The 26,971-nt window shown below is 45.5% G+C and overlaps 2 protein-coding genes across 3 annotated transcripts in view; one reads left to right on the forward strand and one right to left on the reverse strand.

Annotated features, from left to right (window-relative positions):
* Positions 1–23,108, forward strand: part of usp39 (ubiquitin specific peptidase 39) — a 44,179-nt gene extending 21,071 nt beyond the window's left edge. Inside the window, exons 4-16 of the mRNA XM_048618499.1 lie at positions 37–208; positions 3,323–3,476; positions 4,366–4,460; positions 6,895–7,031; positions 8,343–8,495; positions 8,662–8,887; positions 12,252–12,326; positions 13,527–13,594; positions 16,701–16,889; positions 18,693–18,835; positions 19,863–19,998; positions 20,902–20,988; positions 22,262–23,108. Of these exons, the coding sequence (XP_048474456.1) occupies positions 37–208; positions 3,323–3,476; positions 4,366–4,460; positions 6,895–7,031; positions 8,343–8,495; positions 8,662–8,887; positions 12,252–12,326; positions 13,527–13,594; positions 16,701–16,889; positions 18,693–18,835; positions 19,863–19,998; positions 20,902–20,988; positions 22,262–22,318 (1,692 nt within the window). The 3' untranslated portion in view covers positions 22,319–23,108. The remainder of the gene's footprint in view (positions 1–36; positions 209–3,322; positions 3,477–4,365; positions 4,461–6,894; positions 7,032–8,342; positions 8,496–8,661; positions 8,888–12,251; positions 12,327–13,526; positions 13,595–16,700; positions 16,890–18,692; positions 18,836–19,862; positions 19,999–20,901; positions 20,989–22,261) is intronic.
* A 792-nt stretch (positions 23,109–23,900) lies between these two features.
* sftpbb (surfactant protein Bb) overlaps positions 23,901–26,971 on the reverse strand; it is a 43,984-nt gene continuing 40,913 nt past the window's right edge. For both annotated transcript variants that reach the window (XM_048618751.1, XM_048618750.1), the window contains exons 9-11: positions 25,381–25,458; positions 24,985–25,048; positions 23,901–24,578 (exon numbers count right to left, since the gene is read on the reverse strand). In XM_048618751.1, coding sequence (XP_048474708.1) covers positions 24,986–25,048; positions 25,381–25,458 — 141 coding nt within the window. In that variant the 3' untranslated portion in view covers positions 23,901–24,578; position 24,985. The remainder of the gene's footprint in view (positions 24,579–24,984; positions 25,049–25,380; positions 25,459–26,971) is intronic.

A 26,971-nucleotide genomic window follows, 5' to 3' on the forward strand; every position in this document is an offset into this window, starting at 1 on the left:
GTTCGTTGGCGCTGTGCCCACCCGTGGGCTCGGCAGGGTTCGTTGGGGCGGCTCGCTGTGCCCACCCGTGGGCTCGGCAGGGTTCGTTGGGGCGACTCGCTGTGCCCACCCGTGGGCTCGGCAGGGTTTGTTGGGGCGGCTCGCGGTGCCCACCCGTGGGCTCGGCAGGGTTTGTTGGCGCTGCTCGTGGTGCCCACCCGTGGGCTCAGTAGGGTTTCCGGCACAGGGGAGGGTTGTCGATGCAGGTCGCGGGGCCACCCAGCTTAGGAGGGTTTCTGATGCAGTTTGCAATGCCTTCCCAGCTCAGGCAGTGCAGTTGGTGAAGCTTGCAGTGCCACCTGGCTCATGTAGGGTTGTTGGCACAGTTTGCAATGCCACCTGCCTCGTGAAGGGCTGTTGGTGCAGATCGCAATGCCACCTGGCTCTGTGGGGCAGTGCAGTTGGTGTATTTGCAGTGCGTTGGTGCCACCAGGCACAGGCACTGGAGGGGTAGAGGTTGGCTTGGGTTGTAGGCCTGAGGGAAGTGGCTGGTGGTGTTGATGCATCTACAGTGAGACCCAGCTCAGGTTCATTAGTCAAGTTTCAGTGATGAAGCATGTTGGCGTAGTCACGGTGTCACCCAGCCCGGGTTGATTGGTGTTTCTTTAAGTTCATATGATCTGCCTTCTTACCACACACCCTGGTTATCATTACCAAAATTGCTGCCCCGCTTTATACCTTATCACCTTCCCATAACCCCTGCTCCCACAAGCTAAGCTCTAAATATTAATTCTACAATTCACCAGAGCACTGGTCCCTGCATGCAGTCAGGTGAGACCTTCCCATTGTACAGCCCTCATATTGATGCCAGTGACCCATAAACCCATTTCCCCTATGTCCCTCTCATCTTAGTCATCCTATGCTATGTGCTCACGGTTCAGGTAACCACTCAGGTGTTAATACTACTGAGGTTCTCCTTTTTAACTGAGCTGGTCATGGTCCCCTAAGCAGCACCCCTTCTCTAGTCATGCCCCTGTCTTCTTGCCCACGTGGGTTACAACAACTGGATCCCTGCTCCTACCATTACAAATTTCTCTTCAGCCCCGATCAGATGTCCTGTACCCTGGCGCTGAGCTTACAATGCAGCCTCCTGGACTCTTACTGCAGACTACCCTGACTGTACTGACCCCTGCTACCACAACGTTCCTGTTTACCTTCCCCAGACTTGAATGGCTTCCCTTACACAGTGCCACTGGTCCATTTATCCCTTCTTGAGCACTGTAGCAGCTCATGTGTTTCTGGTTTTGTCCTTGGATCAAATCCAGTGACCCAACCCCAAGGGTTATGACTGTCCCCTGTAAGAAACCTTCCCTGTCCCTGCTGCACCTGTAGCGCCGCCTCGTGCTCCCACGAGGAGCTCGAACAGTTCATCCACTTCACCAACACCTTCCACCCCAACCTTAAGTTCACCTGGACCATCTCTAACACCTCTCTCACCTTCCTGGACCTCTCTGTCTCCATCTCGGGCAACTGCCTAGAAACCGATATCCATTTCAAGCCCACCGACTCCCACAGCTACCTAGAATACACCTCCTCCCACCCACCTTCCTGCAAAAATGCCATCCCCTATTCCCAATTCCTTCGCCTCCGCCGCATCTGCTCCCAGGATGAGGCATTCCACTCCCGTACATCTCAGATGTCCTCGTTTTTCAAGGACCTCAACACCCCCGCCCCCCAGTGGTCGAGAACGCCCTTGACCGTGTCTCCCGCATTTCCCGCAACTCATCCCTCACACCCCGTCCCCGCAATAACAACCAAAACAGAATCCCCCTCGTCCTCACGTACCACCCCACCAACCTCCGGATCCAACGCATCCAATCCGACGACATCTCCAGCACCTGTAGCTTGGTCTCCAGCTCATCGACTCTTAAGCCGAAGATAAGCCAAAGATTCTCAAGCTGCAGAGACTGTCTGCAGATAGATCATACTGGCATCAACCAGCTCCTGCCTACAGCAGCCACGCTGCCATCTTTACTAACCACTGATGAATTAATTTTTATAATTAACAGAACCTAGCGCTCCAAAAGTCTTCACAACTACACACACAGCTATTGATAAAACCTCATGGACAAATTACCCAACTTTAAGAAGATTCTTATTTTTTAAGTTCACGTAATACTTTTCCTGAATAAGATTAGGTATGAGCTAAAGAGAATGAGCACACTAACCATTCCATCATTAATCTTCTTTGTTGTTCTGTTACACTTCAGTTTAATTTGGAGTTCTCTGAGCTCTCAGACTTGCCCTACCATCTTTTTTAAACTCTCACATCTGTCTCTAGATTACCCTCTATGTCTGAGGAGCAACTTGTAACTTCTATAGTCACTGGATCCTGACAGAAGTTTTAAAAAAGGGCATGTCTTTTCTTCCCTGCACCTACTGGACACTCAGTCTGTGTCTGATTCAGGCCTAGTCTGCTCCCTGCGTGTCTCTTACTCCCAGTGAGTGAATCATTTAATTTTGAGTTCAGTAACTCTGAAAGTTGCTGACTTGGGCATTGGCAGGCTCATAGGGCTGGATGGCCTGCTCCTAGTTTCTACAGTCTCAATATAGGTGCTGTGCCAATGTCCATTCCTCAAAAGGATCTACTGCAGATCAACTTTCTGCTAATCTTACTGTCTCACGTGCTAATTATTGACTCCTAGCACAGAAACAGACCCTTCAGTCCAAACAGTCCATGTCAACCATAATCCCAAACTAAACTAGTCCCACCTGCCTGCTCCTGGCCCGTATCCCTGCAAACCTTTCCTATTCATGTACTTATCCAAATGTCTTTTAAACATTGTAACTGTACCTGCATTCACCACTTTGTCTGGAAGTTCATTCCACATACGACCCATTCTCTGTGTAAAAAAAAAATTGCTCTTCATGTCTTTCTTAAATATTCCTCCCCTCACCTTAAAAATATGCCTCATTGCCTTGAAATCTCCTGCCCTAGGGAAAAGACACATGCCATTTTCCTTATCTATACCCCTCACGATTTTATAAACTTCTATAAGGTCACCCCTAAACCTCCTACGCTCCAGTGAGTAAAGTCCCAGCCTATCTCTTCTCTCCTTATAACTCAAACCCTCCATTCCCAGCAAACAACCTGGTAAATCTTTTCTGAACCCTCTCCTATGAAATAACATCTGTCCTTTAACGGGGCGACTTGGACAGTTCTCAGTGTTCCAGAAGAGACCTCACTGACATCCTGTACAACCTCAGAGTGACATCCCAACTCCAAACTCAAAGGTCTGAGAGGTGAATTGCCTGCCATTTCACACTTTGGTCAATTTGGCAGTGGATGCACAGCAGTCTCCCAATGAGGTGAATATTAACATTGTCCATTCTTTGCCCTTCTACCTTGTAGCCTCCAAGATTGCGAGGTTACATCCTCAGGAGGAGGAGGAGGATGACCGAAGCAGGCACTGCCCCTATCTGGACACTATCAATCGGTAAGTGTGAGCCAGTTTTGGCAGCTTGGGTTACACTTTAACATATCTCCTTTAAAAATAATCTATTGAGTGTTATTGCCAGGTGGAAGATTTGTAAAAGACACTGGCCGTAGGAGTGCAAGTCTCTTCCCTCTCCTGGGTTGATTAGTTTGGTTTGAAAAGTATTGCTGCATTAAATCCATTCCACCATCCAGACTGCAGTGCTCCCCATTTGTCAGTATGTGGCGATGGCTGTGAAAGTAGCTGGAGAGTCTCACTGGTACAGCAGGCTGGTCTGCTTGCAGGGTCGGACAGAGACGTTATGTGGGGACATGAGAACAGGAGGAGGACATTCAGCCCCTTGAGCATGTCCTGCTATTCAGCTCAATTCTGTCTGATCAGTACCTCACCTACACTTATCAACCTTCATCCATGACCAGATTGCAGCTTTCAGAAGCAATCAGCCCTAAGTCCATTGCTTTTCGGGGACCGAGAATTTCTCACATGTTTCTTTTGAAACGTGCCTCCTAAGTGGTCAAACTCTAATCTTAAGATTGTATCCTCCATTCACCATTCTCCATAGCCCCGTCACGTTTTAAATGATTTGATTAGTTCTTTCAAACTGCAGCTCTTAGCGAAATACAACCCATGTCTGCCCAATCTATAAGCTTCAATCCGGCATGCTTTTGAAGCAATTAGATTTTACACAGTTGGTTCAAGACTTGCTGAGTAAATTCAATTTTAAATACAGTTAAATTGGAGCGAGCTGTGTTCAGCTGATGTCTATATGATTCATGAGGCAGTTTAGAGGAAGTTATCGAGGAGTAGTGAGATTCTGTTTTCATGAAGGCATTCAGAGCCTGATGGTCTTTTCATTTCTCTCTCTCCCTCTCCCTCGCCCTGTAAACAGGAGTGTGTTGGATTTTGACTTCGAAAAGCTGTGCTCCGTCTCCCTCTCCCACATCAACGTATATGCTTGCCTGGTGTGTGGCAAATATTTTCAAGGTGAGTAACCTCCGTGTGTTCTGAGTTCAGTCTCTTGACGTGCTTTTGCACACGAGCCTTCCCCCATTTGGGTTGGTCACAAACCAGGGTCTCTCCTCTTCAGGGAGGTTTTATGACATCCTTGAAGGTGTGTCTGCTGCTCCAACTGGAGCAGTCTCAATCCAGAAGGTTTCTGAACGACGCTCCTTATGTTTGTCCCACTCCAGCGATGACTTGCAAGCCATGGTCCTCACCCGCAGAATCATCACATGAGATAAATTAACAGAAAATGCTTCAACCTACATCATCCTCAATCCAAAACCAAAATCACTCACTTTGTGTGCTCATTCAGGACCCGCTCCATGTCTTCGATGACAACTGCTGTGAAGCACATGGGAAAATGGGCCTCTCCTTAAATGCCCAGAAAACTAAGGGCTTTTTCCAACCGGCTCCTGAGTAAGATCAGTGGTAAGATCCTGGAACCTGGGACTAATTGCCATGTCTCGGGAGTCTCCCATCTACCAACGCGAACAAAGATGACGAGATTGATCGTCATGCCCCAGTGTGCCAGCTGAGTTCAGCTGACCTAAGTACTTAAGGTTTAGGATCTCTCGTAATTATAGTGTCATACAGACAGTATTTCAGCAGCTAAAATTCTTGGATTCTTGCAGTTTGACATAAATGTGCAAGCTTACTCTTATTGTCTGTTACTCTTATTCCTGTCTGCAGTCAGACGGATCATTCGAAGGATTTTTGTAAACTGGGTGCATTTTTGGAATCTGAGGGCACCAAGTCATTAGTAAGTCGAGTCTGAAGTAGTCAGTTGCATTAAAATTCTGTGAATTATGAATGGGTCATAGAATCTTTACAGCACAGATGTTGACCGTTCAGCCCATCTGGTCCATGCCAGCTCTCTCTTGTGCAATCCAGTCATTTCTGGTTCACCCACGTTCTCTGTGCTTCTGCAGGTTCACTTCCCTCAAGTGCTTGTCCAATTTCCTTTTGAAATCATTCATCGTCTCCACTTCCACTGCCCTCAGAGGCAGCAAGCTCCCCCTCATCATTGCTCCCCATACAAAGATTCCCCTCTTGCCCAAAACCTTACATTAGTGTCCCTGTGTCTTTTTACCATCAGCTAATGAGAAGAGCTTTTCTTTATTAACCTTATGTCAACCTGTTGTAATCTCATGCACCTATCTTCCCTCAATCTCCTCTGCTCCAAGGAGAGCAGCCCTAGATTCTCCCAACCTAACCCTGTCGTTAAAATCTTTCATCCCCGGAACCATTTTGGGAAATGTCCTCTGCACCCTTGCAAAGGAGACTTCCTTTCTAATGTGTGGGGATCACAACAGGACACAGTACTCTGGTTGTGACTTAACCAGAACTTTATAAATCTTTATAGATCTGGACACTGTTGATACTTGAACTGTTAGATATGTGCTGCCATATTAGTTGTACTTTGTCAAAAAAGAACAAAAGGAGTTTCTGACCATTTTGTCTGTTTTATGGAAGTGGGGGCTGTGTACTTCTGCTTGTTATATATTAGGTATGTGTGTTTTGGGTTGTGACACTCCTACTTTCATTCTGTTAAACACACAAGACTTCCTACCGATGTAAGGAGTGTTTCACATTCAGTTTGATTCAGAAATATTCAGAATCGGATTCTCAACTTCTTACCAATCACTGATGACTATCCTAATCTGACTTGGAAGTCCAGATCTGAGGAAAACATGCCAAAAAATGGGTTTTGTTTTTGGAATATAATATTATTCGTAACTGAAGAGCCTGATGTCGGACTGTGCTAGGTCATCCAGAATAGCCATGGATTCGATCCTTACCTGGCCATAGTAAGGACAATACCATCTATACTGAAAACAAAAAATGCTGGAGATCACAGTGGGTCAGACAGTAGCCTTCACTTCAGCTCTGATGAGTCATCTTGACTCAAAGCATTAGTTTGCTCTCTCTCCACGGATGGTGCCTGACCTGCTGTGATCTCCAGCATTTTTTTGTTTTCCGTACAGATTCCAGCATCTGTAGTAATTTGCTGCTACACTACCATTTATCTTTGGTGTGGAGGACGGAGTTAATGTTGGACAGGCATCTCATTACAGCTGGACCATACCCAGTGCCTCCAGTTTGGACGTTTGGTCTATGAACAGTAACTGGTTTATCTGTTCTGAGGAAGGGGCACCGGACCCAAAACATTAACTCTGTTTTTTTCCTTCACAGATGCTGCCAGCCCTGCTGAGCTTTTCCAGCATCTTTGTTTTTGTTATCTGTGATGCTGTTTGTTTGTCACCTGGAGTCTGGCACTTAGTTTCTGAGTTCCACGGTGATGTTCTCCTGGTTGGTAATGGTGGAACCCCTGCCTGAAAAAGAGATTGTCAGTCCTGCGGAGGGGCAGGTATTTGCGGAGGATGTAGGTTTGAATGTGACTATTTGCTTCCCACAGGGCGAGGCCTGAAGTCATACGCCAACATTCACAGCGTTCAGGTGGGGCACCATGTCTTTCTGAATCTGCACACGCTGAAGTTTTACTGCCTGCCAGACAACTATGAAATCATTGACTCTTCCCTTGAGGATATCACGGTAAGTAAGCATGTGGCGCTAGTGTTCAGAAGTAACTTCTCATTTTTCTTAAACAACCCCCTCGCGGCCTTTACTAGGAGCCTTTGACTTTTGCTGAGATCCTGTTACAGTGGCCCTAAATGTTCACTGAGCTATACCCCACACCCATGGTACGACTGCATAACCTCTGGTCCCCTGTGTATAGTGGATGTTATATCAGTTTTGGTGAAGCAGTGGAAACTGAACATGTATCTGTAAATGTTTAGATTTCATCCCCAAGGATCCACCATGTTCAAAATTCTGAGAAAGGGTAAATTGGGAGAAAGTCTGTCTACACTCAGTAAGTTAGTGACTAAGCCAATTCTGGATTACGATTGTTGACTTGCTCACTGAGCTGGCTTGTAATTGTACAGATGTTTCGTCACTATGCTAGGTGACATCATCAGTGGAGCCTCCAATGAAGCGATGTTGTTCTACTCCACTTGGAATTTATACTGTCCAGTCTGTTATGGTGAGTACTGTCACTTCTGGTTTTAATCTTTATGGGTTTATATGTGGGGTCCAATTCTATATGTTTGTTGATTGCATTACGGATGGACAACCATGCCTCTAGGAATTCAACAAACACATAGAATTGGACCCCATATACAAACCCATACAGATCAAAACAGTATAAATTCCAAGCAAAGTAGAATAACATCGTTTCGTCGGAGGGTCCACTGATGATGTTACCTAGCATGGTGACGAAATGTCTGAATGAGAACAAGCCAGCTTGGCGAGCAAGTCAATAACCTCACCCACAACCTGAGCTACAGATCTTTGCCAAAACTTTAAATCTGGATTATCACTAAGAGGACAATGGGAAAAATTTGGAGAATTTGTAGAGGGTTGTCCGGACGTAAAATTGCCTAACGGAAATAATGGAAAAAGAAGTTAAGTGAAAAGTAAAATGTACCAGCAGTTGGGAGGGATTGAATGGCAGGTCGTTTTCATGCAAAAAATTCTATGAATTGCTAGTTTGTTTTCTCTTGAGGAAATGTCTGTTGAGGTTTCTGGAGCATCTTCACTGAGAAGGTACGAACACTGAGGACAAACAAACAAACGTTGTTCAACCTTTGCATGAAAGGTTCTGCCTTAGATAATTTTCAGGAATTCCCAAGCCCAGTCCTCACTCCTGCTTTACTGAATTCCTGTGAGATGTTTGCTGTTAAGCTTTGCCTGTGTATTTGCAGGCTACACTTCTCAGCAATTTAGAACCACACTGTATTTTGTTCGTGATGTTTGGTGTATGAGAATAGCGAGGAGTTTACCACCCATCCTTTTGCGTTTCAGTACGTACTGAAGCCAACATTTACCAAACAGCACATCGCGAACCTGGACAAACAGTCAAAGCTGTCACGGGCGTATGATGGGACGACCTACCTGCCAGGAATTGTGGGATTGAACAATATCAAGGCCAATGACTATGCTAACGTGGTACTGCAGGTAAGGAAATAAAGAAACCGTCACCCAGATTAGGCTATGACCTACGTTATAATGTAACGTAGTCCAAACAGTGAGCTGATCCGTGACAGCAAGTGATTCGAATTGTGATAGCCAGTAGGTGTTGATTTGTCTGTACTTCTGTCGCTGATCTGTGCTTCTGTTTCAGGCCCTGTCTAATGTCCCTCCATTGCGGAACTATTTCCTGGAGGAAGAGAACTACAGGGATATCAAGCGTCCTCCAGGGGACATTATGTTCCTGCTGGTGCAGAGATTCGGGGAGTTGATGAGGAAACTGCGAAATCCCCGGAACTTCAAGGCTCACGTCTCTCCACATGAGATGTTACAGGCTGTGGTGCTGTGCAGCAAGAAACGTTTCCAGATCACCAAACAGGGTAGGGGCTAACTAACTAATACTGCCACAAGTTGGCAAGTTACAGACTGGTGAAACTTTCTTTTATGGATACTCTGAATTGCTCGTGGGTGGGGAAGAGCAGGATTAATTGTCAATTGAATGGGGGTAGGTACTGAATGGAAGTTTAGCTGGAACCTTGCTCTGGATTTTGTTTCCATTTCAATCACTTCAGAGTTGGGCTGACTGTTGGTTGATCCTGAGCCTGGTCCTCAGGGAGGTTTGCATTGGGTTTTGCATGGAAGATGCTAACTCCAGAGTCCTAGATGTTTAATTTTCAATCATGGCTCACTCTTGAGCTGCAGGTTGTGGGTTCCAGTCCCATGCTGGAAATCCACACACCGATATTTCCAGTGCAGACCCGAGGCAGCGCTGCACTGTGGAAGGTACCACTTTTTGGATGAAAGATTAAATGGAGACTCCCTCAGCAGGCTGTTAAGGATCCCATGGGACTAATTCAAAGCAGAGTACGAAAGTTATCCTTAGTGCCCTTACTGATATGTATTCCTTGGGCAATATGACAAAAAATGTCATATGACAAAATATGACAGATTATCAGGTCATTATTGCAGTCTGTTTGAGAGCTTGCTGTGTGCGAATTGGCCCCCTGTGTATACTGGTCCTCAAATGTAAACCCTTCTAGAACTGATGGAGGCAACGTTTCCATTTTAACTTTAACGAAACATGATCAGAAACCATCCAAAAATAAATCCAAAACTGGTTGCTCCCCCTGCTTCTCTGCGATTTCTGCAACAATGTGGGAGATTGCAAATAAAAACCCGCTGAAATTTTGTCCCTTTGAGGTTTGTTGGTTTTCGAATATGTAAGTTCTTTAAAGCTACATTTAGTAGATATTACCAGGGCGTAGAATCACAACAAATAAAACAGTTTTAAAGTATGAAACAAACGTCTCAAAGCCAGATTGTTACGAAGTTGGGTAGAGTATTCGTGAATTGGAAGGCAGGAAGTTAGAATTTGCTAGTAAAAATGATCGTGGGGAAAAGAGTGCCATGGTCCCTTTAAGAGCTTGTGCTTTTGTGCTTGGAAGTTTATAAATGCAGGTGCACACAGACAGTGCCCGAATGAAAACATTTTGTATCGAACAGCTAAGCAGCAACTTTTTCCCAAGTCAACGAGTTTGAATTTGGCCAGTTAATTTAAACCAAGCACCTAGATGCGTTGACAAGAAACCAATCACAAAATAAGAGTTTGATTATGTCGTTACGGGTATATAAGATGAGGCCATTTGGAAAATTGGGGAGAGCCATCTGCCACCTGCTAGAGTTAGCACCATTCAGCTCTCAGAGAAAGCCCATCACATTCATCAAAGGTCCCACGTATTTTAGCTCAAACTCCTCATTGAAGAAATTACAGAGATAAAAAAATCCCTGACAGCAGAATTAATGGAAGAAAGGTGTTTGTGAAAAGACTGGAGATGTCAAAATATTCCAGAACACGGTCTGTGTGAACTTGAAGAAATTAAGTTTTAATTCATTGCTTTCTTATTAATTGGGTTTATATAAATGGGACTTGTGTTTATTTGAATAGCATTCCACTAGAATTTAGACCAGTTAGGAAGTAGTTAGTAGTCTAAGGGGGGAATTGTCGGTTTGTTAGGATTTCTTTTTAACTTGTTCATTGTTAGGGTTAAATAAATAAATAGTTTGTTTCTTAGAAAATCCCTGATCGCCACTTCATTTCTTTTAACCAGTTTTAATGGATTACGAGGGGAAAGGTGAACTTCTCTGGGTGGTTTGGGGGTGATTATTAGAGAGGAACCTGTAATTCTGTCACAGCAGATTAGGGATTGTGTTTTGGTTTAATTATCAGAGGTGTTCAACTATTCCCCCTCCGTAACAAGATGAAATGTAAACCCTGTTTTTTGTCCACTGCTTTTCATCTTTTATAGAAATGATTTGGATGTGAATACAGGAGGTTAGTAAGTTTGTAGATGACACTGAAATTGGAGGTTGTAGTGGACAGTGAGGGAGGTTACCTCAGATTACAACGGGACCTTGATCAGATGGGCCCATGGGCCAAGGAGTGGCATTTAATTTAGATAAATGTGAGGTGCTGGATTTTGGAAAGGCATATCAGGGCAGGACTTATACATTTAATGGTAAGGTCCTGGGGAGTATTGCTGAACAAAGAGACCTTGGGTGCAGGTTCATAGTTCCTTGAAAGTGGAGTCACAGGATAGACAGGGCGGTGAAGAAGGCTTGCCTTTAATGGTCAGAGTATAGCAGTTGGGAGGTCATGTTGCAGCTGTACAGGACATTGATGAGGCCACCTTTGGAATACTGCATTCAGTTCTGGTCTCCCTGCTACAGGAAGGATGTTGTTAAACTTGAAAGGTTCAGAAAAAATTTACAAGGATGTTGCTGGTGTAGGGGGGGTTTGAACTACAGGGAGAGGCTGGATAGACTCGGGTTATTTTCCCTGGAGCATCGGAGGCTGAGGGGTGACCTTATAGAGGTTTATAAAATCATGAGGGGCATGGATAGGGTAAATAGTCAAGGTTCTTTTCCCAGGTGGAGTCCAAAGCTAGAGGGCATATGTTTAAGGTGAGAGGGGTAAAATTTAAAAGGAAAGATTTAGGAGGGGCAGCTTTTTCACGCAGAGGGTGCTGCGTGTACAGAACGAGCTGCCAGAGGAAGTGGTGGAGGCTGGTACAATGACAACATTTAAAAGGCATCTGGCTGGGTACGTGAATAGGAAGGTTTTAGAGGAATATGGGCCAAATGCTGGCAAATGGGGCTAAATTAATTTAGGTTGACATGGACGAGTTGGACTGAAGGGTCTGTTTCCGTGCTGTATGACTCTAAATGCACAGTAGACAGCTGTTTGATTATTGGTTGAGTGGTGGCTGCTCTGCTTCAGAAGCAACCACAGACGGCAATGAGCAGTCGGCCATGTTCACACTGTGACCTATCTGATAAAGCGCTGCTTCTCCCATTGTGTGCCATGCACCATAATCTTACAAACTTCTACTCTGCCCTCCGATCCACCGCTTGGGTTTCTGTCAGTGGTGAGGTAAAAAGGCGAGATTCATTCATCACTGTCTATGTGGAACATGCAGAAAATGTGCAGCCAGTCCCTTAGTCAAGCAGAGCAGTGTTTGAGATGTTCATTCAGAGTTCTGTCAAAGGGTATACAAAGTCTTGATGTCTCTCTCTCTCTCTCTTTGCTTCCAGTTGCCGAAATGCCTGCAATGTCCCACCCTTTCTGCTTCAGTTTCTAATTTAGTACGTCAGTGCCAGTCTCCCATTGCTTCAGTAATTCATCGTTGCTTGAGTAATTCCCAAAAACATTTTCAGTGGTTGTGGAATATCTGTCTGCTGTTACAGGTGATGCTGTTGACTTTCTGTCGTGGTTCCTGAATGCACTCCATATGGCACTGGGAGGGAACAAGAAGAAGAAGAGTAAGTAGCTTGAGGGGCTGAGCATTCCTGCTGCTTCTGTACTCCATCTGTGGCTCTCCCCTGTTATTTCATCGTTCAGGTAGACGAACACTATGAAATGTTTGTTCACTGAAATGCTTGTAGTGTTGCTGTTTTACCTGAAGAGTCTTGTTGAACGGTACATCTGTCATGGAGGTGGCAGTAAGCTTACTGCCTAGCTTCGGGAATACTGGATGATATTGAGAGAAGGCTGTGCCTCAGCGGGACCGCTGTGGATGGGCGAGGGTTTGGTTCTGTGCTTTGTGCTAAGGTTCAGCACAGTAGTGGTGCAGTTGGCCTCAGCTCCTTTGGGCCAGGGAAAGGAAAACTGATTCCAGGGTTCTGCACTTGTCATTGTTCAGTGACACCTCCCTCCCTCCATCCCTCCCTGCTCCACCCCCCCCACCCACCACCTCCCACCTTCCTGCCCCCCCCCCACCCCCAACTCCACTCCCTCCCTCCCTCCATCCCCTCAACCAAGAACACACAAGAGCAGAGCTGTGATCTCAATGGGTATGAGCATACAAATGAAGACCATTCAGCCCTTCAAGCCTCCTCCACCTTCCAATCAGATGGTGGCTGATCTGATTTTAACCTCTACACTCCTGCCTCTCCCTGATAATCCAGAATCTATCTCCCTCTGCCTTAACAGTATAGAAGCACTCTGCCTCCACTGTCTTTGGAGGAAGGGAATTCCAAAGAGAGAAAAACGTTCCTCATCTCTGTCCTAAATGGGCGATCCCTTTATTTTTAAACAGTGACCCCTTGTTCTAGATTCTCCCACATGAGGAAACATCCTTTCGCCCTCCATTTGGTCAAGTCCTCTCAGAATCTTAATAGATTTGCATTAAGTCACCTCTGACTCTCCTAAGGATACAGAGCTAGCCTGTGTAGCCTTTCCTCAGAAGGCAATCCTCTGGGTTGGATAAGGAGCCAGCGTTATATTGGGCTCACAGTGGAGACTGGACATTGGATGCCCTTTAGCCGTGAGGGTACTCATGTTATGTTTTCAAAAGCTGTGTAGCTCCACACCAGGTGCACAGCGGTTGGGGAAGCGCTGTTGTTTATGGGAGCTTCCTCGGGATTGATGAGCAGGAAGTTCGGTAATACTGAAGCCCCCTGGTGAGTGTCATCTTGCTGTGCTCTTCCTCTTGTCTGATTCAATGTATTCCTCTTTTACAGCCATCATCAACAGCGTATTTCAGGGATCCATGCGAATCTTTACAAAGAAGCTGCCTCCACCAGACCTGGTTAGTTCCCCTTTTCTTATCATTCCTCCTCTTATTCAGTTTCTGTTTTGATCTTAACCATTCCTCTGGCTGGCAGACCTTGGCAGATTGTGATCCTGGGAAGCACTGGACTGACCCTCTGAAGGTGCTGGCTTCCTCCTCCTGGGCACTGTCCCTGCTATTAAACACTCCCAGGACAGGGACTGCACGGGGTTAGATACAGAGTAAAGCTCTCTCTACACCACCCCCCATCAAACATTCCCAGGACAAAACAGCATGGGGTTAGTTACATAGTAAAGCTTCCTCTACACTGTCCCCCCATCAAACAGTCCCAGGGACAGGGATAGCACGGGGTCAGATACAGAGTAAAGCTTCCTCTACACTGTCACCCCCATCAAACACTCCCAGGACAAAACAGCATGGGGTTAGTTACACAGTAAAGCTTCCTCTACACTGTTCCCCCCCCATCAAACACTTCCAGGACAGGGACAGCACAGGGTTAGATATAGAGTGAAGCCTCCTCTACACTGTCCCCCCATCAAACACTCCCAGGACAAAACAGCATGGGGTTAGTTACACAGTAAAGCTACCTCTACACTGTCCCCCCCATCAAACACTCCCAGGGACAGGGACAGCACAGGGTTAGATATACAGTAAAGCTTCCTCTACACTGTTCCCCCCATCAAACACTCCCAGGACAAAACAGCATGGGGTTAGTTACACAGTAAAGGTTCCTCTACACTGTCCCCCCCATCAAACACTCCCAGGGACAGGGACAGCAGGAAGGTGACAATGCAGTTCCCAGCCTGGCTTCTCCCCCTAACCACCATCAACTTGACAAATTTTACATGCACTTCTGTTCTTGACCACTTGGTGGCATCAAGTAGCCAGAAATGCACGTCAGCACAGGTTCTGTCTGATTCCTCAATCAAACCAGTTCAGGGTTTTCCTCAGGATGATTCTCTTTTGACTAACTTACACGAGTATAAAACTTGTGCTGTCGTCCCCTTTATTTAAGGAAGGGTGTGAATGTGTTTGGAAACAGTTCAGAGACAGTTTTGCAGAGTAATGCCTGGAATGGGCAGGTGCTTTTCTGAAGAAACACTGGGCTTGATCCTGCTGAATTTTAGATGAGAAAGAGGGGACTTGATTGAAGCATCCTGAGGAGTTTTGACAGGATAGCCGTGGAGAGGATATTGCGTTTTGCAGGAGAATCTAGAATGAGGGGTCACTGTTTAAAGACAGGGGCCACCCCTTGGGACAGAGGTGAGGAGTTACTTTTTCCTCTGAATGTCTTTGGAACTCTACCTGAAAAGGCGGTGGAAGGAGTGCCTTTGAATATTTTTTAAAACAGGTTCTTGATCAGCAAGGGGATGAAATCTGATCAGGGATAGGCAGGAATGTGGAGTTGAGGGTTGAGTCAGCTCTGCTGTGATTTTATTGAATGGAGGAGGAGGGCTGAATGGCATGCTCTTGCCCCTAACTCGTATGTCTGCATGAAGGTGAAAGATTTTAGTGCTGGGAATGGAGATTGTCTTGGGTTAGCATCAATCACTCCCAGGGCTCCTGGAGTTAGGTACAAGTGTAAAGCTCCCTCCATACCCTTCCACCACCACCCCCCCCATTCAAATACTCCCAGGGACAGGGACAGCACGGGGTTAGATACAGAGTAAAGCTCACTCTGCACTATCCCCCATAAAACACTCCCAGGACAGGGGCAGCACGGGGTTAGATACAGAGTAAAGCTCCCTCTACACATCTCCCCCATTAAACACTCCCAGGACAGGGGCAGCACGGGGCCAGTAGCTCAGGCAAGGTCATTCTTCGCTGTCTTTGGTACTCCCTGAGTTAAAGTAATGCTGTGTTTGCTGACACCAACACACAGTCAGAGTGTGGCTGAGGAGATTGGTGGAAAGGATGATGAAGTGGGGTGAGGGCAGCTCCTGTGGCCTCCTTGTGCCACCCCTTCTGGGTTCTGGGCTCTCATTGTCAACTGTGACTTTCTGGCCTCCGGGCCCTTGTTTCCTTCTCACTCCGGAGCTCCCCCCAAGACTGAGTACCCTCTCCCCGTCATTGAAGGCCAGTTCCAAATTCCACGGTATTACACATAAAATCTCCCTGGAACCGCATGTTCCCCAATGAACACGCAGGCAGCTGTGGGCGTCGCCAGACACTGTCAAAAAATATTTTGTAAGGTTCTGCTTCCGAAGAACGGTCAAACGAAGAAGTGCAAGGTTATTGGGGTTAGGCAGGGGTGTGGTGTAAACCGATCAGTCATGGTCTTACTCAGTGGTGGTTAGAAGGGTTGAATGGCCTACTCCTGATTCCTGTGTTTGTTTCTCTCAGGGAAATGGCTTGATGTGGTGAATCTGTCAATGGCTTGCCGAAGCCTTGACTTTTGAAGAAAAGCCTCTCCTTCAACACTTCTTTTTTTTCTCCCCCTCTGTGGTTGTGACTTTTTGAGTCATATTTTTATCGTTTCTTTTAGCTCAGTCGTTTTAATGCTTCACTTCCAATCGATCACTCTAACCTGCCCGCCACATTTTTCTCTGGATTTATCCCAGTTGAACTTTCTGCTCACTGTTCTTGATCAGACAGAACTTGCATACCCTGAGGACATAGGGCTGTGGATAAGTTACAAAGGGAGGTCCTTCCGGAGTGCGTCTAACAAAATAATTAAAAGGGCAGAAATGGAATTGATGGATTAGTTGGAAAAAATGCATAGATGGGATTGAGATCTAAAATAAAGGCCTGCTTATTGGGCCGAATTTTTATTTTAACCCCTGCTGGTCGGAGCTAGGTTGAAAAATTGTTAGACTAATTGCTTGTATTTGATTGATTTTAGACATGGGAGCATGGCAGTGAGTATAGTGCCCTTTTTAAAGGGGAACAAAGTGATTCCAACAAGCCTGAGAGAATGATTTAAAACACTGTCTATCACCTTGATAGCTGAGTTTGCATCCTGTCAGCTTGATAGATGGATTGAATAAAGGTTTCACTTGTGACTGTTCAGCCTGTAGAAATGCAATCAGTGCAGAGATTTGTCAACTGCTCTGATCCTCGAGCATTTTAATGGAATTTGTATTTTAAAGCTTCCCTCTTAATGGGTTTTGTATCCCGTACGCAGACACCGGAGGAGAAAGAGCAACTGCTGGAAATGGAGGAGTTCAAGGAGACAATGACAGAGTCCACTTTCTTATACCTGACCCTAGACCTTCCCACAGCCCCTCTGTACAAGGATGAGAAGGAGCAACTGATCATTCCGCAAGTGCCCCTCTTCAACATCTTGGCAAAGTTCAACGGTATCACAGAGAAGGTTGTTACAAAACACCGTAGGGAATGAGTAATGACTGGACATTCTTCGTAAATAGAGCAGAATTAATTGAGCTGTTTAAACATCACAGACTGCTGAGTCGAGAATACGACTGAACAGAATTCCACTGTGAGCAGTTCATTGTGCTGTTGTTTGTTGACAGTACGTTGTCAGTGCTGGTCTGTTCATGAGGTGCCCCCCCCTCTTCATTTGATGTCACTGTTATTCCCAAGTTGGAGGATCATGGATTCAAATCACACTCGAGGGGCACAAGGCTCTTTGGTCTATTGTACATGTACCAGCTCTTTAAAGAGCTCTCTGATCCCACTTCTCCCTACTCTTTACCTGTAGCTCTGCCAATTTCTCCTTTATCAACTGTATGTATGCACAGTTCCCTTCCATTTTCCTTCCAGGCAGTGTATTCCTGATCACAACAACTTGCTGCGTTTTGCTTAAAATGAAAGGTGCCCTTGTTTCCCCTCTTCATCCTGGATTTTTGCCGATTATCATAAAATCATAGAATCCCTACAGTGTGGAAACAGGCGATTTTCGACCCAATAAGTCCACACTGCCCCTCTGAAGAGCATCCCACCCAGACCCATTCCCCTACCCTTTCCCTGTAACCTTGCATTTCCCATGTCTAAAACACCTAACTTACACAGCCCTGGACACTATGGGCAATTTAACCACAGCCAATCTGACTAACCTACACATCTTTGGACTGTGGGAGGAAACCGGAGCGCCCGGAGGAAACCCACGCAGACGCGGGGAGAATGTGCAAACTCCACACAGACAGTCGCCCGAGGGTGGAATCAAACCCGGGTCCCTGGTGCCGTGAGGCAGCCGTGCTAACCACTGAGCCACTGTCCCGCCCTCGCATCCATTATCTCACATCCAGCTCTTTTGGTAGCCAGTCTCGTGCCAATGGAAGATGTTTATCTGTGTTTGCTGTATCGAAATACCTTATCCTGTCACTTTGAACATCATTATGAACTTTTCCCTTAACAGTCTTTGTTTCAAGGATGTCAGTCTTAATTACAGGAGACTGCCCATGTGTCCTGTGAATTCTAGGCCCTGATATTCTTTGTAAAACTCTCTACCTAGAATTGGGCATAGGTGACTAACTCTGTTCTAACCAGTGACGTATCAGTTCGTTGAGTCTATCTTGCTTTGTTACGTTATACTTATACTGAAAATCCAGACTGATACTTCAGTGCAATACAGAGGGGGTAGAGGTATGATACTTCAGATTAACCAAGGACCTGCTTGCCACCTCAGGTGGATGTAAAAAAGTCCAGTTTGAAAATTGGCCTAACACCAGCCCAACGGTGTTTGTTGGGCTTTTGTTGTTCTGTCACTAAATAATTCCTGCGAACGTCAATGGGAAGGCTGGCATTTATTGCTGGCCTTTGTTTTCCCTGCTGAGTGGTTTGCTCCAGCACAGTGCTGTGGGGTAGGAGCCGTAAATAGACCAAATTAGGTACAGGTGGCAGCTTCCCTTCCTGAGAGGACCCTGACAATCCTGTTAGCTTTCTCCGACATTCCAACAGCCTCCAGCATACCTTTGCTGATGACCAGCCATTCTTAAACAAAAATAACCCCCTTTTTTAAGCTAATGGTGGTGTTTAAATTCTTAATTTCCCCAATTAAATGTCCAACATACTGGTGTACCTCTGTTTACCTACATTACAGTGCTTCAAAAGTGCACCATTGACACTGAAGCATCTCAGAAAGTCCTCAGTTCGTGAAAGATGCTGTCGAGATGCAAACTTTGTCTGTAGTAAATGTTGTTTGTGTTTTCCACAGGAGTATAAGACCTACAAGGAGAATTTCCTAAAGAGGTTCCAGCTGACAAAGCTCCCACCTTACCTCATCTTCTACATCAAGAGATTCACAAAGAACAACTTCTTCATAGAGAAGAACCCCACTATTGTTAACTTCCCGATCACGTAAGCCCATGCATACTTCACTTACCTTTTAAAGTTTGCTCCCTTCCCTGTTTGAAGGTGCTGACTGTGGACCCAGGTACACTTCTGTTAGCAGAGTGTGGTGCATGTGCTGCTTTTTTTTTTTAAACGACGAATGATCAATTCTCCATCGTGGAGCAAGGCCTGTCTTCCCGTCCACAGTTAGCTGTTCTGGTGATCTGGGCAGGGACACTGACTGAAACCTCAAATTGTGTTGCACTGGGAGACCTGTCACTGAAGCTTTTCATCCTGCACCCATCAGGACAAATGCAAGAACTTCAAACTCTCAGAGCAGTCCCACAGTTCAAATGGTTGTGAATTTTGAGATTCGGTGCTCATTGTGATGAATTCAAGATGAAAAGTCTCAGCAATATGTCGCTTGCCAGCAGGACTGATTGAAAATTTATGCTCCCTCTCTAGCACGGGGGGGTCGCTGAGCCGATGACTGCTGCTTATGTGATGTCGAGGTGTAGACAGACGATTGAATCTCAAGTAAAATTGTGCAGTGGGGCTGTTTAGCTCTGCTGGATGGCGGGCTGTGGTGCACTGACTTCCACACTTGGTGTGTAAGTTTCCCAGGATTGTGTAGATGTTCCGGGTGGGAGGAAGTTAGGGAGACAGCTGGGTCTGGTAACAGCCTGTGCCCAGATTTTTGTGGACCAGATTGTTTTCACTCATCCTCAAATGGGCAATTCACAAGAAACCACTTCACCCAGTGAGTGGTGAGAATGTGGAACTCTCTCTCCCCCAAGGAGTGGTTGAAGTGAATCGTACCAGTGTATTTGAGGGGAGGCTGGACATGCTCATGAGGGAGAAGGGATTATAGGATTATGGTGATGGTTTTGGATGAAAGACGTTCAACTGAAGCAGGTGGACTCCAGCAGGGACTGGTTGGGCCAAACGGTCTGTATTCTGTGCTGTATATCCTGTACATAGGGGTTTCTGTAGGATCATGGCAAGATTGCAAGATTACCAGAGAATTGACTTGTTATTGAAATGTGTGTTTCAGGAATGTTGACCTTAGAGAATACCTGTCTGAGGAAGTTCAGGCCATTCACAAACAGACTACGTACGACCTGATTGGAAATGTGGTCCACGATGGGAAACCGGGCGAGGGGGCCTATCGGGTCCACGTGCTTCATCATGTGAGTATGCAGCCAAGGATGTTCACGCAATCACTGGGTCCCCATTTCTACTACTGTGCTAGAATTAACCACGTACTTAGGCTCATGAAACAACAACACTCGGCTGGCCTCACCACGGCCCCGCACAGAGGAAGGGAGTTAACCTTTCAGGTTGATGGTTGTTTATTTCAGATTTCCAGCAGCCAAAAGATACATGTGAAGTGTAATCATTTCACAGTTGCCATGGCTAGTCGTCATTGTTCGCGTGTGAGGAGTAACTGTGTGCGGCGTTGTGCAAGTAACGAATAGGAACGCTGAGCTTTATCTGTTGAGTTTTTTTTAATCTTGGGAGGAGGCCTAGTGTGCCAATTCTGAAGTACCCTGGTGCATTAGGAGTGAGTTGCAGATTCTGAGGCTGGAGTCTCACGTCGGCCAGACTACTGGTCTACAGCTGGTGAGATTGTTATCAGGTGGCTGCATTTCTTGACAGTCTAATTGTAGCCAGAGAAACATTTGCAATGGCAATGGTTCCTGCTCCTGTATTGTTGCCTCTGCTATTCCCACTGATTGACTCCATCCCTCTCCTAGGCAACAGCCTGAGATTAAATCACTTTATCCCAACTCCGTGTTGCATTTGATTCTGAGATGAGTCTCCAACCTCTTGTTTGCTCCAGAATGTTTGGTTTCTATTTCCGATTTTCCAGTAGTTAGTTTTAGTACAATTTCTGGGTGTGTTACATACCTGCTGTTCTGCACTTGGTACTCTGTGGCTTTTTAAGACAATGATTCATGTGTGATCTAGGAAGTATTGCGACTACTTGTCATAGCTAACTGAGAGGGACAAACACAGCTTTACATGCTGACTCCTGCATTGAAACTCTATCCTGTTGGTACGAAATACTGACCTGGTTACTGTACTTTCAGGGCACGGGGAAGTGGTATGAGTTGCAGGATCTACAGGTGTCTGACATCTTGCCACAAATGATCACCCTATCGGAGGCTTACATACAGGTTAGTATTGCCAGTATTGTTAGTATTGATTTTCTGAAGAAGGGTCTAGACCCGTAGTGTCAGCCTTCCTGCTCCTTTGATGCTGCTCGGCCTGCTGTGTTCATCCAGCTCTACTCTTGTTATCTCAGTATTGCCAGTGATTACTTTTCCTGCTCCCGTATCAGTGCTGTTGGTGTAATATACTGGCAGTGAATAATGATTGTATGCCGTACGGACACATGCTTATAGTTTTACTGACACGGGACTAATAATAGGTTGCGGGGGGGGAAGGTTAAGCTAGAAAAGGCAGTTTCAGATGGAAAGAAAAGACTTGATCAATGGTAGTTACTTCAATCCACGGTTAGAAGGGTTATGACACAGCACCATTGCAGATGGGACTTGAACCCAGATCTTCTGGCATAGAGGTAGGGACATTACCACCGTTCCACAAGAGGGATCCTTTGATCAGTGGTGCTTCAACAATGATGATGATTGTGGAGGTAAGCTAACCAGACGCAGTACCTTTGAGGATAATTTTGGATTCGGAGTTTGAAGAGAAAAACAGTGTGTCAGTTACAATTACAAGGGCAGCAGGACATGATGAACCCAAGGCCGTCCATGTCTTTAGCACATAATTCTGAAATCTTCGCCCTGTTTCCTACTTTCACGTATTTTCTCCCATGATCTGAAAACGGACAGTGTGGGTGGGGGGAGAGAGAAAGTAGAGGAGGGTGAGGAGAGATGGATTAAACACTCTGGGCTCAATACGGGGAAGGGAGAATAAGCTGAAATACGTTTTATTCAGCAAGTCATGGTGACCTGGAGTCACTGCCTACCAGGAAGGAGAGACAGGAAACGATTTTGAAAGAATTTGAAAGCATTGAAAACATGTAGGGGAAACGAGACTGACTGAAGTGCTCTACAGAGAGCTGGCATGACTTGATGGGCTGAAAGGCTTCCTTCTGTGCCCGGATGTAACTCTAGGAGCATGGTGACTGGTGCTCGAGCACTTGATATGAAATACCACACTATCATAATGTGCGCCGCGGTCAATGTGCCAGTCAGTTCTTGCAACAGTAGTCAAAAGGGCTATTGAGAAAAAAGTGATTGATCAATGTTTAGGTGGGTTAACTTCTGTGCTGCTGCTCATTTTGATCACTGATTCGATGTTTACTCAACTTAATCGAGTGGAAATGTGATCACTCTGCTAATTTTAAGAGTACTGGAATGAACTGGATAGCTCCTGGCTGTCTTTGTACACCATTAAAAACAAACTGCTTTGATTCATCAACAGATATGGAAGAGACGCGAGGACAGTGATGAAAGTCTGCCCAGTCAGAAAGGAGCGTGACAGGGGTAAAGTTTGGGAGCGAGAGCACTTTACCCCTGGTAAGTTGGACTTACTGGTTTGGAGCTGGAAGTACACAGCAATATTTGAAGCAAAGCCTGACTACTCCGTAAACTGAAATGCCTGGAAAGTGTGGATCGATCACACAGATGTCGCAGGGCGTGCAGACTCTTATGACAGGTCTAAGTCTGCAGTTGCTCTATTACTGACACCTTGGCTAGCTCTGAATCAGTGTGATGTTGCTGTGTACGTTCTTGTAGAATGAGTCTTGTTTCAAGGAATGCTTTACAATTCACCTGGAAGCATGACTGACTGATTTTATCATCTTTGCTTGTGGAGTCCTGGCAGATTTATTCCCACAGGATGTTACAAGTCTCAATGTGCTTTGGTTATCCCGTTACTTCCTTTGTTTTGTTAATGCTCTTTTACATTCCTTTGCTGTTAAAGCAGTTGCTGTGGAGGTGGGAGTAGAAAGCCACTTTCCAGACTTGTTTCAGATAAGGAAGTGTACCGAAATGTGTTTTTAAAAAAAATGAACTGAAATGTTGTATGGAACAAAAGTGAAGCAGAACCTGAAAAACAGCCTTTTGGAATAGTCTGCCTTCTCCTGACTCTTGGAACATTAATTAAAGCAATCTCAGGATTCAGTTTTATTCACATTAGAGTTTGAAATAATTCCTCTTGATGGTAATTTTTGGAAAATCATAGGAGTAAAATATTTTACTTCTCACTTGTTTTCTCTCATTGATTACTGTGCCTCTGTTAGGGTCATTAAAGTTTCCATTGGAAAATCTGTGTTTGGCATCGGGCAACTGGTGTTAATGTGTGTTGTTGCTTTTGGAGGATTCTTGTGTTCCTGCTGTGGGAGATTGAGGCACACTCATCAGCCTGAGATTTGTTCCCCCATTGCAGTTAACACAGGATACCATTGATACATTCAACTGTTCTTTCCTCCTGAAAAAGTTCTATCTCTTGTGTTTGTGTCAATGCTACTGTGTCTCGGATCTCGCACTCAAATGCTGAATGAGCCCATCAAGCATAAGGAGACTGAGATAAAGCAGGCTTGTGGATATAAGGACACCCTTTGGCAAGAGGATGTGTGGGGAAGGAATCTGAGAAAAGGGTGACAGTGATTTCAAGGCCAGGAACCAATTTCCCTCCCAGAAACATCTACCAAATGTATACTCAGAGATGCAGCTCCGCAATAGGCCCATCAGCCACATAAGGGCCCACAGAACCCATGAGCAGGGACACGGAGCTTCTAGGTAGACAATGAGGAGGTTACAGGAGGAACTTGGAATAGACTGGTCATTTCATTTTGTAAACAGCTCTGAAGGGTTCAACTTGTTCATAATCCTCCTGCTTCAATGGGGACTGTGCTTGGCAATGCCTCTTAATAATGTGGGGTTAACAGCTTGGTGCTGTTTTCTGTCTGTCTCTTGCCCTGAGAAATGGAGGCCATTCCTTTTGTTTCCAGTCTAGCCCGAGATGAAACGAAGGGAAATGTTGCCTCCCAGTCTGTATAGCAAAGTGTCAAACAGAATAACTAAAAGATGTGAACAAACTGTATCAATTTGCAAAGTAGTATGTTAGTTAAAAAAAGTTTATTAAGCAAGCGAATCAAGGTTTTAAAGCACATTTTTAAAGTCCGTGTGACTAACTTGCAATCAGCTCCAGAGGACAAGGGAAGGAAAATTTAATGGGAGAGGTTACTGGGTGAATTCAGATTGACATTGATCAGATCAAATTCTGTCACAATCACCTCTTTCTTCTTTTGAGAAGGCTAGCTTTTCTTTCCCCATGTTGAATCAACAAAGTGGTGTTGGTCCTAATGTTGCTGTCGCCTTGGCGATGTTTGGCTGCAAGTCTTTGACAGCAGAGATTGGAAAAAGAAGACTTAAACTGACAGTGCCTTGTCCGACCTGAGATGGACCTTGGAATTGTTCTGAGACAGTGAACTGTTTCGGAACTGCGTGCATTGTTATGGAGGCAAACAGGGTTTTAGCTGAATGTGTTAATATTTCCACACTCATTCCCAACACGTGCAACAACCAAACAGTTTGAAACGTTTGGACTTGAAACATTGAATGTTTTTCCTTTCTCCACAGATGCTCAGACCTGCTGAGTGTCTCCAGCATTCAGTGAGTGTGTGCTGATCCTGAATTAAATTTCTAAGCAGTGCAAGAGGAATTTTCTTTTTTAAAAAAAAAAATATGCGGGGCTGGCCTTAGTTCAAATCTTGCTCCTCTCACCGTTCGACAGCCTGAAAAAAAAAGAGAAAATATTAATGAGCTCTTCATATTACTGAAATATAGAACTAACAATAACACAACTTCTGTTAATCTAGTGTGAAACTGAATTGTTCTGTAGTTCCTCAAGTTCAACGTTGACTAACCATTGATTTCTAATTTAGAGATTTCCATCTTCCTTTTTCAATCTTAATAACTTCCTACTTGTGCCTTTCATTAAATAGCAAGGCGCAAATTCAAAACTTAGGTGAGAATTGGTATTAAAATTGGAACCACTAGGAGCTACAGCTGCTTCGCCCTCATCCTCCCCTCCCACCCAGCTCACCCCTCCTATTCCACCCTCCTGAATTGTGAATGACACACGGTCTATGAATCTTCAGTCATTGCCATCCCCTATACAAATGTTGATGTCATGCTTACTTTATACAGGTTGGAGGATTCTGTTGAAATGTGCATCCACTTTTCTTGTACAGATGCGCAGAGCCTGTCCATAGATACAGAAAGGTACAGAAGTTGAGGCTTATTCCTGAATGAACACAAGTCTATACAACTGAAAGCTGAACCACAAAAGCGTGCTCTTTACCTCTGCAATCACAAGAGTCCCCCTAATGGCAGCGTCCCTACCTCTGGGCCAGGAGGCATAGGTTTGATATCCTGACCGAGAGGACATTCTGGGTGTTGGCCTGGTATTTGGAACAGCAGCGCACAGGAGGTGGCCGTTTGGCCCACTGAGTCTGTGCCTGCTCTTTGTGCATGACTAGATCTCCCTCTGTCTGATGTACACCACGCGGTGAATGCTAACCTCGAGATACTCACCCCACACAGATCAAAATCCTCTGGATACTCTGAAATATTGGTGAGTGCAGGTGCATGGACGTAGACAAATTCTTCACACTGAGAAACCAATCGAATGAAAAAAAAGTCAGCCAATTACCTTCCAGAATAAATAAGGGATTCTATTGGTGTAATGTTCTTCATGTCTATCATTTACACAATAGTGATCAAACAAAAGAAGGGGAAAAGCTCAAAGGATTATACAGCACAGAAGAGACCCTTTGGTCCATCAAGTCTGTACCGACAAAAATGACTAATTCTCCTCTATTCCACTTGCCCGCACCAGATCCACCATCTTGAAGTGCTCGTCCAAGTGCTTTATAAAGGTTGAGGTTTCCTGCCTCAATTACCCTCCCACGCAGCGTATTCCAGAGCCCCACCACCCTTTGGGTGAAAATTTCCTCAAATCCTCCCTCTCTCAGCCTCCTGCCTTTCACCTTAAAATGATGCCTTCCCCCCCTGCCACCCTACCACCTTGTTACTGACCCTTCATATAGGGGAAACAGCTGCTTTCTCCCCACTTATATCAGGTGTTCCCTCACCTCCTTTGTTCCAAAACAACCGGAGATTATCCAGCCTCTCTTCATCGCTAAGCTGCTCCATCCCAGGTAACATCCTGGTGAATCTCCTCTGCGCCCCCTCCTGTGCAATCACAACCTTCCTATTGCGTGCCTGGGATGGACCAGTACTCTACGTGCGGCCTACCTAAAGACCTGTACAGCTCCAACGTAATCTTCCTGCCCTTATAATCTCTGCCATGACTGACCAAGGTAAATGACCTGAATGTTGCCCTAACCACCCCTACCCAAGATCCTTTGAATTTCAGTATCTGGCCAATTTTTGTGTCATCTGCAAACTTATCATCCCCCTACGTATACATACAAAACAATACAGATATCATGAACAAAAGGGACCCAGCACTGCTTCATGTGGTATGTCATCGGACACTGTCTTCCAGTCCCACAGTCTTCTTCCCAGCCCTCTCTGCCTTCTACCACTAAGCCAGTTTTGGATCCAACTTGCCAAGCTACCCTAGATCTCAAGAGCTTTTACTTTCTTTATCAGTCTGTTATGTAGGACTTTATCAATGGCTTTCCTGGAATACATACAAACGACACCAACTGTATTTGCGTCATGCTGGGGACTACCATTGACTAGAAACTTGACTGGATTTGCCACATAAAGTGGCAACAAGAGCAGTACAGACTTCCACAGATTCACACCTCAGGAGGAATTCCTCATCTCTGTCTTCAATGGACAACTTCTTATTCTGAGATTATACCCTGTGATCTCAGACTCTCCCACAAGGGGACATATCCTCTTCACATCTCCCCCTGTCAAGTCCCTCGAAGAATCTTGTCTGTTTCAATAAGGTCACCTCTCATTCCTCTAAACGAGTACAGGCCCTGACCTACTCAACCTCTCCTCATAAGACAGTCCCTCCGTACCTGGGATCAGCCGAGTGAACCTACTTTGGGCTGCCTCCGATGGCCAGTCTATCTCTGCTTGGATACGGGGCTCCAAAACGCTTCACAGTCTTCCAACTGTTGTCTGACTAGTGCCTTGTGCAGTT

The sequence above is a fragment of the Rhincodon typus genome, chromosome 40 (assembly GCF_021869965.1).
Source record: "Rhincodon typus isolate 14 chromosome 40, sRhiTyp1.1, whole genome shotgun sequence".
NCBI lineage: Eukaryota > Metazoa > Chordata > Chondrichthyes > Orectolobiformes > Rhincodontidae > Rhincodon > Rhincodon typus.